General features: G+C 44.5%; 1 protein-coding gene across 2 annotated transcripts in view; it reads left to right on the forward strand.

Moving 5' to 3' along the window:
• The window catches only part of RRAGD (Ras related GTP binding D), a 279849-nt gene extending 264658 nt beyond the window's left edge, over positions 1-15191 (forward strand). For both annotated transcript variants that reach the window (XM_086926657.1, XM_086926658.1), the window contains exon 7: positions 10615-15191. In XM_086926657.1, coding sequence (XP_086782783.1) covers positions 10615-10766 — 152 coding nt within the window. In that variant the 3' untranslated portion in view covers positions 10767-15191. The remainder of the gene's footprint in view (positions 1-10614) is intronic.
• Positions 15192-15862: the final 671 nt, after the last annotated feature.

Consider the following 15862-nt stretch of genomic DNA (forward strand, 5'->3'; position numbering starts at 1 on the left):
GCCTGTTGATGCCGAATCCGGATCCAACAACGCCGACAGCGAGAGCCTGCGTGAGACAGCTCGTGCCTCCATCCTGGTCGTTGAAGACACCACCTGGTCCACGTGGCTACAGAGTCAAGCGTCCACTCTTCACCTGATCGCGACGACAGCCTCTGGTTCCTTCCTGGTTCCACTCCAGTCACTGGCTAGTGACTTTGAACATTGTCCCCTCTGCTTTCTGGTCTTCAGCTTCACTGATCCACCCTCGGATCACACCGGACATCTTCCTCCTGGTCGCCTGCAGCATCTTTTCTTTCAGGCTCCATAGACTCCAACGCAGAAACCCGACACGACTTCGCACCTATGCACCCGCAGCCCGTGGGTGAGGTAACGAGAGCATTTCGGTGCTCAAGGGTAGCTTGACTCTCCTAGTGTCCAGATTCACAGTCGTTTTAGTCCTATCTAGTCAGGATTGTCCGTACTCACCTTTTTCTTGAACTGTACTGTCCATAGACGTTGTTACGCATCTCGCGTGTGAGTTCATACTCTGCACACGCGTTCCGTGGGCCTCCTATTACTTACCTAAAGTCAGGATAGTGTAGTCCCAGTGATCCTACAGCCTCTGGACAGCTCCATTTCTTTTATCGACCTTCACATTCCACTTACTTAGTATATGGTTTGTCGTGCCCCTAGGGCACCTTTGTAATTTGTGCAACTTAACGTATTTTTCTTAAGAGTCTTGTCATGTGCTTAGCCCTCTGACCTCATAAAGAGTTCAGAGGTGTATGTTAGTTAATAAATATCTTGTTTATTTTCATAACAACTTGTGTGGTGTCCTTTCATTTGGTATTCAAGAGGTTATATGTGGTAAAACAGCTGGCTTCACATGCCAAAAGAGTTTAGCCTAAGACTGCTTTGTCCATGCTACCATTAGGATAGCTGGTCTATAAGGTTGACTTACAACCAATCACCATAAGGGTTGTTTGGACTGATACAAGGTGATCACTAGAATTAGTGAGCATCATATATCAGGCCAACTTCTCACAGTTGAGAATAGTCAGGACTCATAAGAACTCGCCTTGAAGTAAGGGCTTGTTTTAATAGGAAAAATGCCTCTTTCATGTCTTTGGTGGGGTGACTTAATTCTTTCTCAGTTTTCCTATTCATTTGCAGGAGATCTGTTAAGGGGGCTGCTAGTTGTGAAAAGTTAGGAATAAACAGTCTGTAATACGCCAGAACCCCAAGGAATGCTCTTAGTGCTTTCTTTGTCTGAGTGAACGGGATAGATGTAATCGCCACTAGCTTTTCTTCCTGTGGTTTGATGTATCCCTCCCCCAGAAGGTATCCTAGATAGTTTACAGATCTGGCTGCCAATCTACTCTTAGCAGGGTTTATTGTGAGTCCACTGTCTTGCAGAGCTTGTCTGACCCTGGTCAAAGGTTTTAGGTGTTCTTCCCATGATGAACTATGGATTACAATGTCGTCAATAGAGGCTGCGGCAAACGCAGCACAGGGCTTTAAGACTTGATTCATTAACCGTTCGAATGTGGCAGGAGCCCCATGAAGACCGAAGGGAAGAACGGTGAAGTGGTAAAGGCCACTTGTTGTAGAGAAAGCCGTTTTCTGACGGTCTTGTAATCTTAGGGGCACCTGCCAGTACCCTTTACAGAGATCTAAAGTACTGCTATAGAGATCAGTGCCCAATCGCTCCACCATCTCATCAACTCTTGGAAGGGGGTAGGAGTCGAACTGGGAGATCTTGTTGACCTCCCAAAAGTCAATGCAAAATCTGATGGACCCAACAGGTTTCGGCACTAAAACTATGGGGTAGTTCCATTTGCTAGTAGATGGTTCAATGATACCCATCCTCAACATTTGCTGCACTTCCTGTTCTATCTCTTGCCTTCTAGATTCGGGAATGCGATAGGGGCGCAATTTCACTCTTTTCCCTGGTGGAGTAGAGATAACATGCTCTATTAGATTGTTTTTTGCTGGTTCCGTGGAAAAGACTCTGATATATGGGAAGGTCACTGTCTATACTCTGTTGAAACAAAGGGGCTGTTGGTTGAGGGATTCCTATTTAAGTTGGTATGGCCCCCTCATCTCTTCAATAAGTTAATGTGATATATTTGTGTGTTTGACTTCTTCTTGGGTTCTAGTTCTAGTTGGTAGGTCATCGGTGTAACTTTTTCTAGGACACGAAAGGGGCCCTGCCATTGTCCTAATAGTTCGTGATCTGAAGAGGGCATCATTAGGAGAACAAAATCATTTACTCCTAAACTACGCTCCTTTGCCTTTCTATCGTATTGTACTTTTCGTGCGGCTTGATCCTTTTCCAAATGTGAAACGACTATACTGCGGATTTGTTTTAGGTGCGTTTTTAAGTGGAGCACATATTCTGGTAGGGGTTTGGCCCCTTCTGGCCCTTCTTCCCACTCTTACTTTAACAGGTCTAGCAGAGTGCGTTGGTGCCTGCCATACAATAATTCAAAGGGTGAATATCCTTTACTCCTTTGTACTTTACAGGCTACTGCGAAGAGTGCCAATGGGAACATATCTTCCCATTTACGGGTCTCCAGGTCCAACAATTTCTTTAGTGTTTTTAAGGTGGCATTGTATCTCTCCACCAGCCCATCTGTCTGGGGGTATGCTGCGGTGCGTATTTGCTTGATGTTTAATATCGTGCATACTTGTTTCATCAAGCGAGAAACAAAAGGGGTCCCTTGGTCAGTAATGATCTCCCTTGGAAATCCCACCCGGGAAAATATGTTAATCATTGCTTTAGCAATCTGGGTGGCATTCGGCTGGCTTAAAGCCACAGCTTCTGGGAAGCGGGTGGCATAATCCACTATGACTAGAACAAAACAACACCTACTACGGGAAGGAAGTAAGGGCCCAATAATGTCCATCCCAACTCTGGAAAAGGGTTCTTGAATGAGTGGTAAGGGTTGTAAAGGGACCTTCTGGGGCAAGACTCTACTGTTTTTTTGGCATATGGCGCATTCTTTGCAGTATTGACGCACCTGTTGGTAGGTACCTGGCCAATAAAACTTCTCTAGAATGGCCTTTTCTGTCTTCTCTTCTCCAAAGTGACCCACCAATAAATGGCTATGAGCCAGGAACAGCACCTTTTCTCTATATTGTCGCGGAACTAGAAGTTGTAAGGGCATATCCCTCCCTCCCTTCCTATATAACAAACCCTTCTTAATGAGAAACTGAGGACCTACTTGATTAGGGTCTTCCTCGTCATTTGCTCTGGCCCAGGCTTCACGTAAGGTGGGATCCTCTTTCTGGGCAGGTAGGAAACCTCGGTCGTGTTGCCAAATAGGCATACTTGTGGTATGAGCTAGGGCCACTCTATTACATCTTGTTTTTCCCTTTTTTTTTTTGTTTTCCAGTTTTTTTGGGCTTTCTCTCAGGATATTCAGACTCAAATACTTGTGCGAAAGGGCCAGCCCATCCATTATCATTACTACAGGTGTCCCTCACTAATGTGGGCAGGGGAGGATAATCATTTCCTAGTACCATAAACTCGGGTAGCCTTGGGATTAGACCGACTCGTAGTGGAGGCGCGTCAACAGAAGGATCATGTTGTACCTGAACATCGGTAGTGGGGTATTGTCATTCATCCCCACGTACGCACTGTATATTTACAAACCCAGTTGGTTGGGACACTCCTCCAGGAATTTCCTGGGGCCTCATTACTCTGTGAAAACAACCCGTGTCTACTAGGGCTTGTCGTTTTTCTCCATTGACTAATACGTCTTTGTGATAGGGGGGTTTGGAATCAGACGGGGTACAGTAAAAATTAGGAATAGGACCAACTTCCATAGGTTCTTCCTTCTGGGGGCATACCCGGGTATGTGTCCAAACCCCCACAGTTGTAGCATTGTGGTCCCTGTTGGGGAGGGGTCTTAACAGGTACTGGTAAAGGACTAGGCATGATGGTGACAAGCTCGGATTTAGAATGGGGTGGCTGTCGGGTTGGTCGTACGGGGGTACTACCCTGGCGCTTCCAATGGTGTTCCTCCTTTCCCTTCTGAATTTCCTGAGCCCTATTAAAGGCGCTAGCTATGCCGATAGCCCTCTCTAGATTAAGTCCTGTATGCTGGTGGACCCACTTCTGTACATGGGGGTATAGGGATCTTAAGTACGGCTCCAGGTATATCTTCTCCATGATCTCTTCCTTAGTTGCTGTTTGTGGTTTGTCTGTCTGCCATGTCCTGAACACGATATGCAAGAGCTCTGGAGGTTTCCTGAGGCCCTTCCTTGATTTGTCTTTACTTAATCCTATATATGTCCTCAATCCCCAACCTTACTAGTATGTTCTTTTTCACTTCATCATAGGGAGTAAGGCCCTGGGGATTGGCAGCCTGATATGCTGCTTGCAAGTCCCCTGAAAGGAGTGGACCCAGATACTGACCCCACTTGTCTATACTCCACCCGGCGGCTCAGGCCATCCTCTCGAAATTTGAGGGGAAAAAAAATCAGGATCTTCTCCTTCTACATATTTTTGAAGAACTAATGAGGAAATGTCCTCTAGTCTGGCTGAGGGTTTCTGCCAGTTTCCCGATAACCGTTTCTTGTACTTGGCTTTGAGTGGAAAGCATTTTATGCAGTTTCTCTCCATCTTCCTCGGCAACAGCCAAAAACTTCTCCATTATACGTCCAAGTTTTTCTTGTCCTTCCGCCATCTTCTTGGAATGCAGCCTCTATTTTCCCAAATCCCAATTCTGACACCAAATGTGAGAGGGATGGGCGGAAAAAGAATCGAGGAGGTCTTATGCGTGGATCAACGATGGCGTAATTTATTACGGTTAACAAAAAATAGGTAAATGATAAATTGGGGTGATTGATGATCTTCGGGTTGGGTCTTTTCCCTGCAGGTGAGTGGTGCCATCGTCCTCCGGGTACCATGAAAAGAAGAAATGGTATGCGGTAAGTATTTTAGTTCTCTGAAGGCTTCAACTACTTAAAAAGGGAAGACCGTCACCAAGGGAAAATGGAGTGTGGAACACCCAAGTGTATAGTTTGGATGAATAGGTAGGTTTAAATCAAGGTGGATAAAGCAAAGTGAATCAATCCTTTTTTTATGTCTAATCTGGCCACGTCTTCCTCCGGGTTGCTGGGCTCTTGGCCGCCGGTCCTTCGCTCCTCTTCAAAGCGCTCCTTTTCACCGTCCACGGCTCCGTTCTCCTTCTGTCTCCCGATCTCCCAGAACCCCGTCTAGTTCTGGCGTCTTCCTTTTAGGAGCTGGCCCCGCCTCTCGATTCCCTGATTGGTCTTCCTCCTGTCCGGATTGTTTCTCTTCTTATGTGTGAAAGGAGTTAGGGTTAGTTAACCCTTGAGCTCCTGACGACGTCTGTGCAGCGCTCTTTCGGTACCTTGGGAACTCGAGGTCAGTGATCCCAAAAGGGGTGAAGGCGGGCTCCTCCTCACATCAATATTGCGGCATATCGCTTGTAGAATTCTGCCCGGATTCCATTGAGGCCTGTGGGATTTATCAGTCCCTAGCTTCGCTATGGAGGACTGGTCTTCATTCAGCTTAATGTCTGCCTCCAGGGTCTCCTGCACTTCTGCATCCAGCATCAGAGTGACCACTGTTGCCAAGTGTTTTACGATATGAGATGTATCTTGCAGTGGTAGAGCCCTGCAGCATGACCAATAGTATCAGGCAAATTCCTCAGCTATTTGTTCGTCTGTGTCGCGGGCCTCCCCTGCCGAAACCAGGATCATCTGTATCCACCTGGTATCCATTTCCCTCCTACACAGCTAGGCCAGGAGCTTGCCCTCTGTATCGCCTGTTTTGAACAGATGGTGCAGTGTGGCCAGTAAACCCAAACCAAACAATCCCCTGCACGCTCGCCAATGGCACCCGCGAGTGTAAAACTACATGTCTAAACTTAAACTACTCGTCAGAGGAGCATGAGAGGTCTGTAACCCACCACCCCTCATCAAACTTTAACCCCAAAAATACTCCAAGTTAACCTGAACCACTCGCCCCTGTGTGCAGTGGCCCTGTAGTATGGTAAATATAAAGTTCACGCTCAGTTCCACCAAGCAGTTGTTGGCGGCGGGGCGGGCATTTCCTGTTGCTTTGTGGTACCAGCCTATGATGGTATCCAGGTGGTGATCAGCCTTGTTCAGCAGATGTCTTGCATCATCATTTTCCAGGTTCACAATCACTTCCATAAAGGGGTGCAGTTCCTCTTATCCAGTTGTTTGTTCCTCTCCAGAGGAGCCGGGAGAAGTCTCCCCCGCGAGTTCGGTCCTCTTAGTCTTTTTGTTTGCCACTGTCCGTATACCCTGCCAGCTGCTAACCCTGATCACTGCTAGCAGCTTGTAATGTAATGTAATGTAAATGCCAATTTGTATCGCGCGACAATCGCTCCAAGGAGCATCTAGGCGCCCAAAAGAGGACCACCAGATGTTATGTGGTCTCTATGCTTACTTGACCAAGACCAGGATTACACTAGGCTTCTGGCCGTTGTGTCTTGGAGATTAAAGATCCAGGTTTTTAGGTGTTTGCGGAAGTCTGTTTCTTTGTCCAATATTCTCAGCTGGGGGGGGAGAGTGTTCCATGCTTTTGCTCCTAGTACCGCCAGGGATTTGCCCCCTCGGGTTTTGAGTCTGAAACCCGGGACGGTAAGCAGGTTGGCAGTTGAGGAAGGCAGTGCTCTAGTTGGACAGTATCTGCTGAATTTTTTCCTTAGATATAACGGGCCTAGATTATGAACAGCTCTAAAGGTAATTAGCAGTACTTTAAACAAGACCCTTTTTGTTATGGGCAGCCAATGTAATGCATTGAGGGCTTTGGTTGCTGATGATCTTTTCGGACATTTTAGAACCAACCTTGCTGCTGCATGTTGCACCATCTGAAGTTTGTGTGTGACAGCTTTATTTGTACCAGCGTAGAGGCTGTTACAGTAATCGATGCGCAATGTTACAAGTGCAACCGTAACTGTTTTTCTTGCTTCGAAGGGTAACAAATCAAAGAACTTTCTCAGTCCCTTTATCACCCCAAAGCACATGCCTGCCACTCTAGCCGCTTGTTGTCTAAAAGACAGGTCAGAGTCGAAGTACACCCCCAGATTACGGGCCGAGTTGGTTGTATGAGGTGGTATTTCAGCTTTTTCTGGCCACCATAATCTTGGGATGAACTCGTTTTTTGGGCCTATTGGCATGATCTCCGTTTTACCTGTGTTGCATTTCAGGTGGTTTAGGCGCATCCATTCAAAAGTGGCCATTAGGCAACCTTTGAGCTTTTCCTCCCAGACCTGGTTATCCTTATCCATTACTAGGATAAGTTGTGTATCGTCGGCATAGGCTATAGCGTCTATGCCAAATGACGATATCAGCTTTATCAGAGGTGCAGTATAAACATTAAACAGGGTCGGGCTCAAGCTTGAACCCTGCGGAACTCCCGTCAACAGCGCTTTTTCACTGGAGCAGAATTCCCCCAGGGTCACCACTTGTCTCCTGTCACTTAAAAGTTTCTTATCCACTCAAGTACTGTCCCTGTAACACCAGATGTTATTAGCCGGTCTAATAGGATGGCGTGTGAGACCGGGTCGAAGGCCGCCGATAGGTCTAATAAAATCAGGACAGCCTTCTTGCCTTGGTCTAGGGCTGAGCGGATAGTTTCTGTAGTGAACAGGAGGGCCGATTCCGTGGAATGTTGGGTCCTGAAACCTGCTTGATTGGGGTGCCATACATCACTGTCTTCCAAGAAGCGTGTAAGCTGTTTGTTTACAATTGACTCTGTGATTTTGCACAGGGCCGAAAGTAGTGAGATGGGTCGTAGGTTCGACAATGTGGTGGGGTCGGGGAGTTGTTTTTTTTGCAGTGGTTTCACTGCTGCCAGTTTCCCCTCTGGGGGGACATTGGCCGTGGACAGTGAGGTGTTGACAATGGCATTTATTACTGGGTTAGCAATATCCACAATGAGGTGTAGGAGTCTAACTGGGCATGGGTCCGGATTTTGTTGCCAAAATTACTCTTTTAGTATCCTCCAGACTAACTGGTAGGAAAGTTGTCAACTGAGTGGCCCCTTGTCTCACTATGTCACCCTCTGTTCTTGGCTCTAATATGGGGTCATCGATACCCTGCCAGCTGCTAACCCTGATCACTGCTAGCAACTTTACTGTATGTGCTTGACGTTTGGAGAGGTAGGCACCACTGAGATGGCTGAATATTTGTAGGATTTAGTTCAGGCCGCCGAAGCTCGCGGGTTTCACCACTGCTCAGCCATCTTGCTGGCCACACCCTTGCAGGTAAAAATAATTCAGAATATATCCTTTACTCATATATGACTCTGAATAAACAAGATAACCTTCCGGACTGTTTTCTAAATTGGCTCAATATATTATTCCTAGATACATTTTACCGGTTTCCCACTGCAGAGTTTAGACTCATCTAGCCTTCCTTTCCAAATAACACTGGGATCTGCAACATTGAAATACAAATATCCACACCTAACACACGTACCCAGGAAAGAACAGGGCAAATGAGTGGATACTCTGGTACAGTCTCCCCTGGAAAACGGAGTGTTACAAGGTAAACAACCAGAAGACAGTATCACAACTCTACTGTACTTTGATAAATCATGCACTAGATGGCCTTCAAGGTCTACGGGCCAGATGGGAAGCAGATATTGGGGAAATTAAGGATGTAGACTGGGTGACGACCCTCATGCACCAGAGAGAGGTAGCTATGAAGTCTCGATAAAGATCGGCGAAGTTAAAATATTACACCAGATCTACTACAACCATAGCAAATATTCATTCCCCGTTTGCCTGAGGTGTATTTCTGAGGACATACTATATAGGGATGCCCCAAGATAGCTGTGTACTGGGGGTGCGTAGGTGAAATTAGAGCTGAAGGACATTATGTGTCTGAAGATCCTGAAAATGCCCCAGTTGATACTTTTAGGGATCCTGAAGGATGTGGACATGCTATGCCGACCTCTGGAATGTTGCACGCTGGGATTCATAGTGGCCAAGAGAGATGTGGCTGGGTTGTGGGGGCAGACACAAATTCCGCCAATAGCTAAGTGGAAAGAGGGAATTGACTTATGTATGGATGCAGAAAGAGTGATGTTTGTCAAAGTTTTCTGGGCAGCCCCTACCTTCAAAGTGTGGGGAGCATATCATGGATTTAGCGTACTACGAGGAGATATGTCACACAAAATTATTTCAGACTGTATCCATAACCAGGCTATGGGTTGAACTTGGGGGAAGAACCGGAGATATACAGGCTGCTCAATAGGGTCAGAGATCGAGGGAGAAGGGTGGGGAGACTTTCTACGGTACAAAATCAGCAACGTATTCTTGTACTATACTGTATGCTTGATAATGTGCTTTTAAAATCAATAAAAAAAGTTATAGAAGTACAGTATTCACACCCAAGCACAATCACTTCCTTTTATTATGCCTGTGCTGCCAGCATTAGCTTCAGAGGTGAGAGGTGTACACAAGGATGTGTGACCCCTCAGAAAGGAGTCTTGAATTTATGCTCTGGACATACTGATCTCAGTAACGTAGACTATGTCCACTAGGACTGGGAACCTTCTTTCAAAGCCACGAGACCACTACAGTTCACTAAATTATTGCCGAAACCCCTCAATACACGTGAAATAAAAAAAATGTGGTGGGAGCCTCCCCTCAATACATGTAAAACAAGAAATGTGGTGGGTGCCTCTAATCTATTTGTCAGAGCCAGAGAAACTCTGAGACAACGTTATAAAAGATACGAGCTCAAAGGTGCTCTATAGTTTGTATTAGTGAGTGTGTTGTTAAAGCGAATAAAATGTTAACGCTTCAGCCAAAGTGATCATAAGTATTATTCACAGATGGCTCGACTCAAACAAATAAATCGATCTGCACGCTTCAGTTAAATTCCTCGTCTGGGTGCAGTTTTCGACATTTTTAGACTTGGTGAAGGTTTTCAAGAGAACTAAAGGAGAACTTCGACAGTTCTATTGTTACAGGAACATTTCTGGAAACCTGTTATGAATTCTCAATAACATCTTTTCAAAGGCAGTTCTGCATAAATTGTATACACTGGGCCTTGATTTCTAAGAGATGCGAGGGGTATGAAGGGCAATACATTCTTCAATACAATAGTGTACGTTCGGCATGCAGAAATGCAGTTAGTCACATCAGTGCAGTTACAATGTTATGCTCTCCAAGGAGAAAATATTTCCTTTTGGATTAACCCGTTCCCTCCACCTATTTGTAAATTATTAATTTCCCAATCCTGCCCCAGAAACAGATTTACTCCTCCACTTGCCACGAGTAAATAGCCAGCTGTTTCCAGGGTGGGAATGCATTTCCAGAAACATTTGTGAAAATCCGCAATAACTAACCGCCCAACCATTTCAGTAATAATGTGCTTGAGCAAATCCCTTAATGAATGCAAACTAATTTTGTATAATTTTCAAAAGAGAATTTGTGCTTCTAAGTTAAGTCATTGCTGTGTGAAGGTTCAATGTACAAATTCAAATGTTCCTTTGGTATGTACTGTTCTTTACCAAATGTTAATGCAAGGAATCAATGGGACATTAACTCGCAAAGTATACTGTGCTAACACACCCTCTAAACCTACAGTTTATTCCTCTGATTTCTTTTCTCTCAGGCTTGATAGACTACAACTTTCACTGCTTTCGGAAAGCCATCCAGGAAGTATTTGAAGTGAGAGTAAAAGTGCTGAGATCGCGGAAGCTCCAGTGCCAGATAAGAAGAAACAAAAGAGCCACTCCAAATGGCACTCCGCGAGGTCCAATGTAGCGGATTGTCTATGGCCACAGTATTGTGGAAGCACTGACTGCAGAATCTTGTTCTTCTCGGACAGGCGGAAAACATGAGACTGTGTAAGACAAGAGGCTGCACCTAAAGGGATAGCTTTTCGTCACCTTCATGATTAATGAGCACAAATGTCCTGACTATAGTAGTGTGGAGAGTGAGTGAGTGTGTGTGGAAAAAGTAACCTTTGTTCAGCCCAGAACGAGGGGAATCTACCTAAACTGGGGCGCTACTAATGCACTAAGAATGTAAGTAAATACAAGCACTTTTTATCGCACAACTAAGAAAAACTGTGTCTCTTATTTATTTATGTAATTTCTTACATCTTATAAACTCTCTAATCATATATGGCTACATCAATGTATTTTTGTCTATATTTGTGATTATAGTGGCCGTCTGCATGCCATTAAAACAAGCAAGGTTGTTCATTTGTTCTGATCAAATCCCAAAAAATATAATCAACCACATGCTATCATCCCATTGTGTATTGCAGAATTTTGGCCCGATTTAGATCTTGGTGAATGGGTTACTCGGTCACAATGGTCCATTGAAATATAAATCCCATTATATCCATGAGATTTATATTTCGTGGGACGGAATATCTGTCAATGTTGCGACGGAGTAACCCGTCTTCCAAGATCTAAATCAGGCCCCAAGTCTTCTACCTGCAGTCACTTGACCCAAAACACAGAGAATACTAGACATAAAGCTTGTTTTGAGACACCAGGGGCACAGTTGTCACAACATGGCACTTACTAATGGCCTTCCTCCATTTAGATACTGTCGAGTAGGACGGTAACTCCTCTACTGGAGAATTCTCCTGTGGAAATTACACTTATGGAGGAAAATATGTCACAATACATTTTTTGAAGATTATATATTACAACCCTTATCAAAATCACGCCATGGGTCTTAATAAGATTCCATGTTAATATGCTCTACAGTGCAAATCATGTTTATAATGTATTTCCAGTGTGATCAATGTTAATCTAATTGATTTAAAATACTTCAAATGGGACAGATCCATTTATTGAAGATGGAATGTATCTTCTCTTCCAGCCTCTCATGTATTTATTTTCATTGCCATGTAGAAAATGCACAACTTTGTAGGAGCTCTGATCATGGAGCTTAATCGCTCTATTTTCATGCAGATGCCAGTCCTGTTCTAAAATGGAGGTTTGTGAATGAGATGTCAGTGTAGGTGTACAAAGATTCAGCCCATCCCCACATTACCCTAGTTTTGGAGATAATCTGAGTGGTGGGTATATTAAGCAGAAACCTGAACCAACATGTAATCCTTTGAGTTGTACTTACATGGTTGCCGAAATAAAGCCACTCAGGAAACTTTATATTTTGGAGGTTTTTAGATTCTCTGTGCAGTTGCAGCGATAAATTATCTGCAAACCAGCTATCACTCCATCTCAAAAGCATCAAGGTGACCAGATCCTTAGTTACGGCATGCTTGGGCCATTCCATTTGGGTTTACATGAACCTTCCCTTTCTCATTGAAAGACTATAGCAAGTGCTAAACCTGGCAGAAAGGGTACCTTTGAATTAACAAAAAACTACCACATCAAATCTTCCTTAAAATCCCTCCTCCCACTTCTGGTGTGTCATGAAGATAAAATTAAACTTTTATACAATGCATAAGATGTTCTCTCAAAAGGGTATGGACTATCCCTAGGTACATGAATATCTGATCGCCCCACATGCAGAGCATTGGCTTGCTGAAGGCCAAACAGAAAAGATGGAGCAAGTCTCTGTTAGTTCAGCAGACAAGGTTCTTTGATGTTCTCAATCGGTACCTGAGGTCACAGTTAAAATATCAAAGAAACTCAAAGGTGAAACATTTGTAGAAGGCTTTGATATTTGGATCAAATAATCTGGACGTGACACACCTACGAGGCTGGCCAAACTCCATCTGCATGTAGCACACAGATTACATTTGGTGATCCTTCACTACTGATTGTCCGCCGTGCTATCATCACAATAAAACATGTTTTAGGAATGTAGTTTTCGAGTGCTTGCTAGGGAAGTCTAAGGGTACACTAAAGTTCACTATGAGCCACCGGACTGGAATCTAGTTCAAAGTATCTTGAAAGCATGGTGGAAGTATCTAGGGCACGTCAAGGATCTCCTAGGGCTAATCTGGAGTATTGAAAAAACAGCTGAGTGGGTGAAGCAATCTGATGGTGCCTGAGAGCACATTGCAGGATTATGCAGAGGGTGTTTGAGGCCACACCAAAGATTATGGAGAGTGAACTGTCACCTGGATTGTTTAGATGCCAATTGGTGGTGTCTGAAGGCAGGCTTGAGGGATGGCTAGGAGTGTCTAAGGGCCAAATGGAGGTGTCTAAATGACTAGGTGGGATCTAATAATTAGTTGGCAGTGTCTGAAATTGGCTGAGGTAAGTAATAAACAACTAGGTGTGTCTGAAGGTTGGCTAAGCCATGAGGTCTTTAGGGGGGGCATGGTGAGGATCTCTGAGGGCCAGTTTGAGGTTGAGCCAAATTTGTTGGAGTGTGAATAGTGAGCAAAGTGAGAAAGAATGGCCAATGCACTTTAGGGTTCAAGCATGAGCATAGTGGAACATTGATCTGTTGGTAATCCGTGAGCCACTGATCTGGGTGAAGGCTAGGGCTGGTGTGATTATTTCAGTCTGGTCCCCTTCACCCATCTGGAGGGCCCGCCATTCCCAAACCCCCTCCTCATTTCCCCCTGAACAAGGAGAGAGGTATGTGCTGTAGAGATCCATCAGAGTTCGATATCGCTGGCTGCACTGGCCAAACCAAGTGGCGGTGGAGGTGACGAGCAGCAAGCAATCATTCCCCCTCTGTTAGAAGCTACAGTGGGCTACTGTTGCACGTCGTTGGTCTGACGGCCACATGGTGAGACAAATTCACTCCTATGAGCCTGCTGCCCTGGTCCCACCTCACTCAGCCCTTATTTGAATGTGGATGTGACGCTTGCAGTCTGCGTCCTATGAGAAGTTTAATGGATCTGTCCTGGACCCTACATATATTCCATGACACTACTACACCGTATGAGCCTATTCATGGTACAACAGAGCAGCCTGTTTAAAGACTCTGCCAGATCTGGATTTTTATGCCACCTGCTGTTACCCAGCACTTAGAAAAATGCTTTGGCCCCAAGTGACAGGCTGCTGTTTCTCCGGGAACTGTAACCAACCACTCGTCAATATCCTAGTTTCTTGTGTAAATGAAATCAGATGTCTTATGGCAGATTAGCTCTGCAATTATTATCTTCAGAAATGAAGCTGCCAATCAAAAGCCAGCAAGACAACTATTTGGCACTATGGTAATACAGGAATCATCGAATGTCTAGCTTAATTACATCAAATCCACTATTGGAACCATTAAAGAGAATTCTCCATGACTAGAAAAAGGAAATACATCAATTTGCTAAGACATATTAGAACACATTTTAGACGGGGACCAGGATTTCTGGCATGTTCAATGCAAACCAATGACTTGGAAGGCAGGAGAGACAATGTAAGGTTCTTTGGGATTTAGGAGAAGATGACACGGAGGGGCCCCCTTTTTCGCCTCACTTTCTTTCAACTTGTTAAACGTCTATAATTTTTTCATAATCCAAGGAAGAAAAAAACACCCCCACTCGACATTAGCATGCCTCCTATGACAACACATGCCCAACAGATCCTTGTGGCAGCTAAGAAATACTGTACCTGATACTGGGATACATGGGAGTGTCAAAGGAAAGGCTGTAGAATGTAATTTTTTGTAACACACAACAAAATTTAAATACCTGTAAAATTGTAAATGGACTGTGCACATTTCAGAATATATCAGCAGTTAATAAAGCAAAGATGAAGCACATATTTTTTTGTAATTCTGAAGTGTGATGGAAATAAAGATTTTAATTTGATCGAAACAAATCGAGAAGCTTTTAATGAAAAATATTTGGTGAAGCCTGATTTTCCCAAAATATTGTTTGTGCGCTGCATAGTTTTATCACTAAAACTATATTTTGTGCAAACGTTGTGCCTATATCAATGGAAAATATGCTGTCTGTAAAGGACAGTGCGCTACTGTATGATTCTTTTGTAATATATTGCGACAGTGTGATCAAAAGTACACCAGCAGCTACATACTACACCCTTATCATTTCCCTTGCTGAAAACATCTGCTACACTGTAAGTGAAGCTAGGATGTTTTACAGTATCTGTGACTTTAGTGATGTAACACTGATGCCAGCACCGACACTCTGAATACTGTTCCAGCACCACAGGTGCAAAGGATGTTGAACTATGGCCCAAAGCACAGATTTGAATGAAATCCTTGTAAGTATGCCCAAAAAAGGACTCTGCAGTGGCTCCTCTCCAATTGTGAAGTAGCCTCACCCCACTGTGAATAAAAAAAATGACAATATACCAATGTTATTGTTGTTTTATTTTTCACTGGCAGCCCATGCCCCGGAGTGTAGGGCGGGGCCAGCCAGTCCTCTCCACACTAGTGAGGGACTGGGAGGAGGAGTCGAGAGCACTTGAAAGTGTGCATGTCTGTTTGGCCTGCCGACTTAGGCTGGCCATACCGACATGCACACTTAGAATAGCTCCACACAGCTTTTTGTACAGCGGGTGGAGAAATGGCACAGGCTCCCAGTCCCTTTGTGAGCGCCTAACCAGGCCACTCGGATCAATCCAGGAGCTGCTCTCACAGTATGAGAGCAGCGTCTGGATTGGGTGGGGAGTCTGGGAGCATGTGCTGGCCCAGGACTTCTGGAAGAAGCGTACTGAGCAGCAACAAAAGAAGCAGGTTAGTGCATTTTTTATTTTTTTTATTATTATTTGTCCCTGAGCTGCCAAACCATTTTATTTTGGCAGCAGCCGATGCTGGCAACACAGTAGATGATCCTTCCAGTATTTTATTTTATTACATCACAAAGCCATTTCAACAGAGAATGTACTCACTATATGTAATCATCCCACTTTTTTACGACTTTTACACATAAATTAAGAAATATGGATGTGGCCTAATGGCCAGAGGTGCCAACTTTAGATCTGGGTAACCAGGTTCAAATTACAGTGTTGGCTCTGGGC

Source organism: Lissotriton vulgaris, chromosome 6 (genome assembly GCF_964263255.1).
Source record: "Lissotriton vulgaris chromosome 6, aLisVul1.2, whole genome shotgun sequence".
Lineage (NCBI taxonomy): Eukaryota > Metazoa > Chordata > Amphibia > Caudata > Salamandridae > Lissotriton > Lissotriton vulgaris.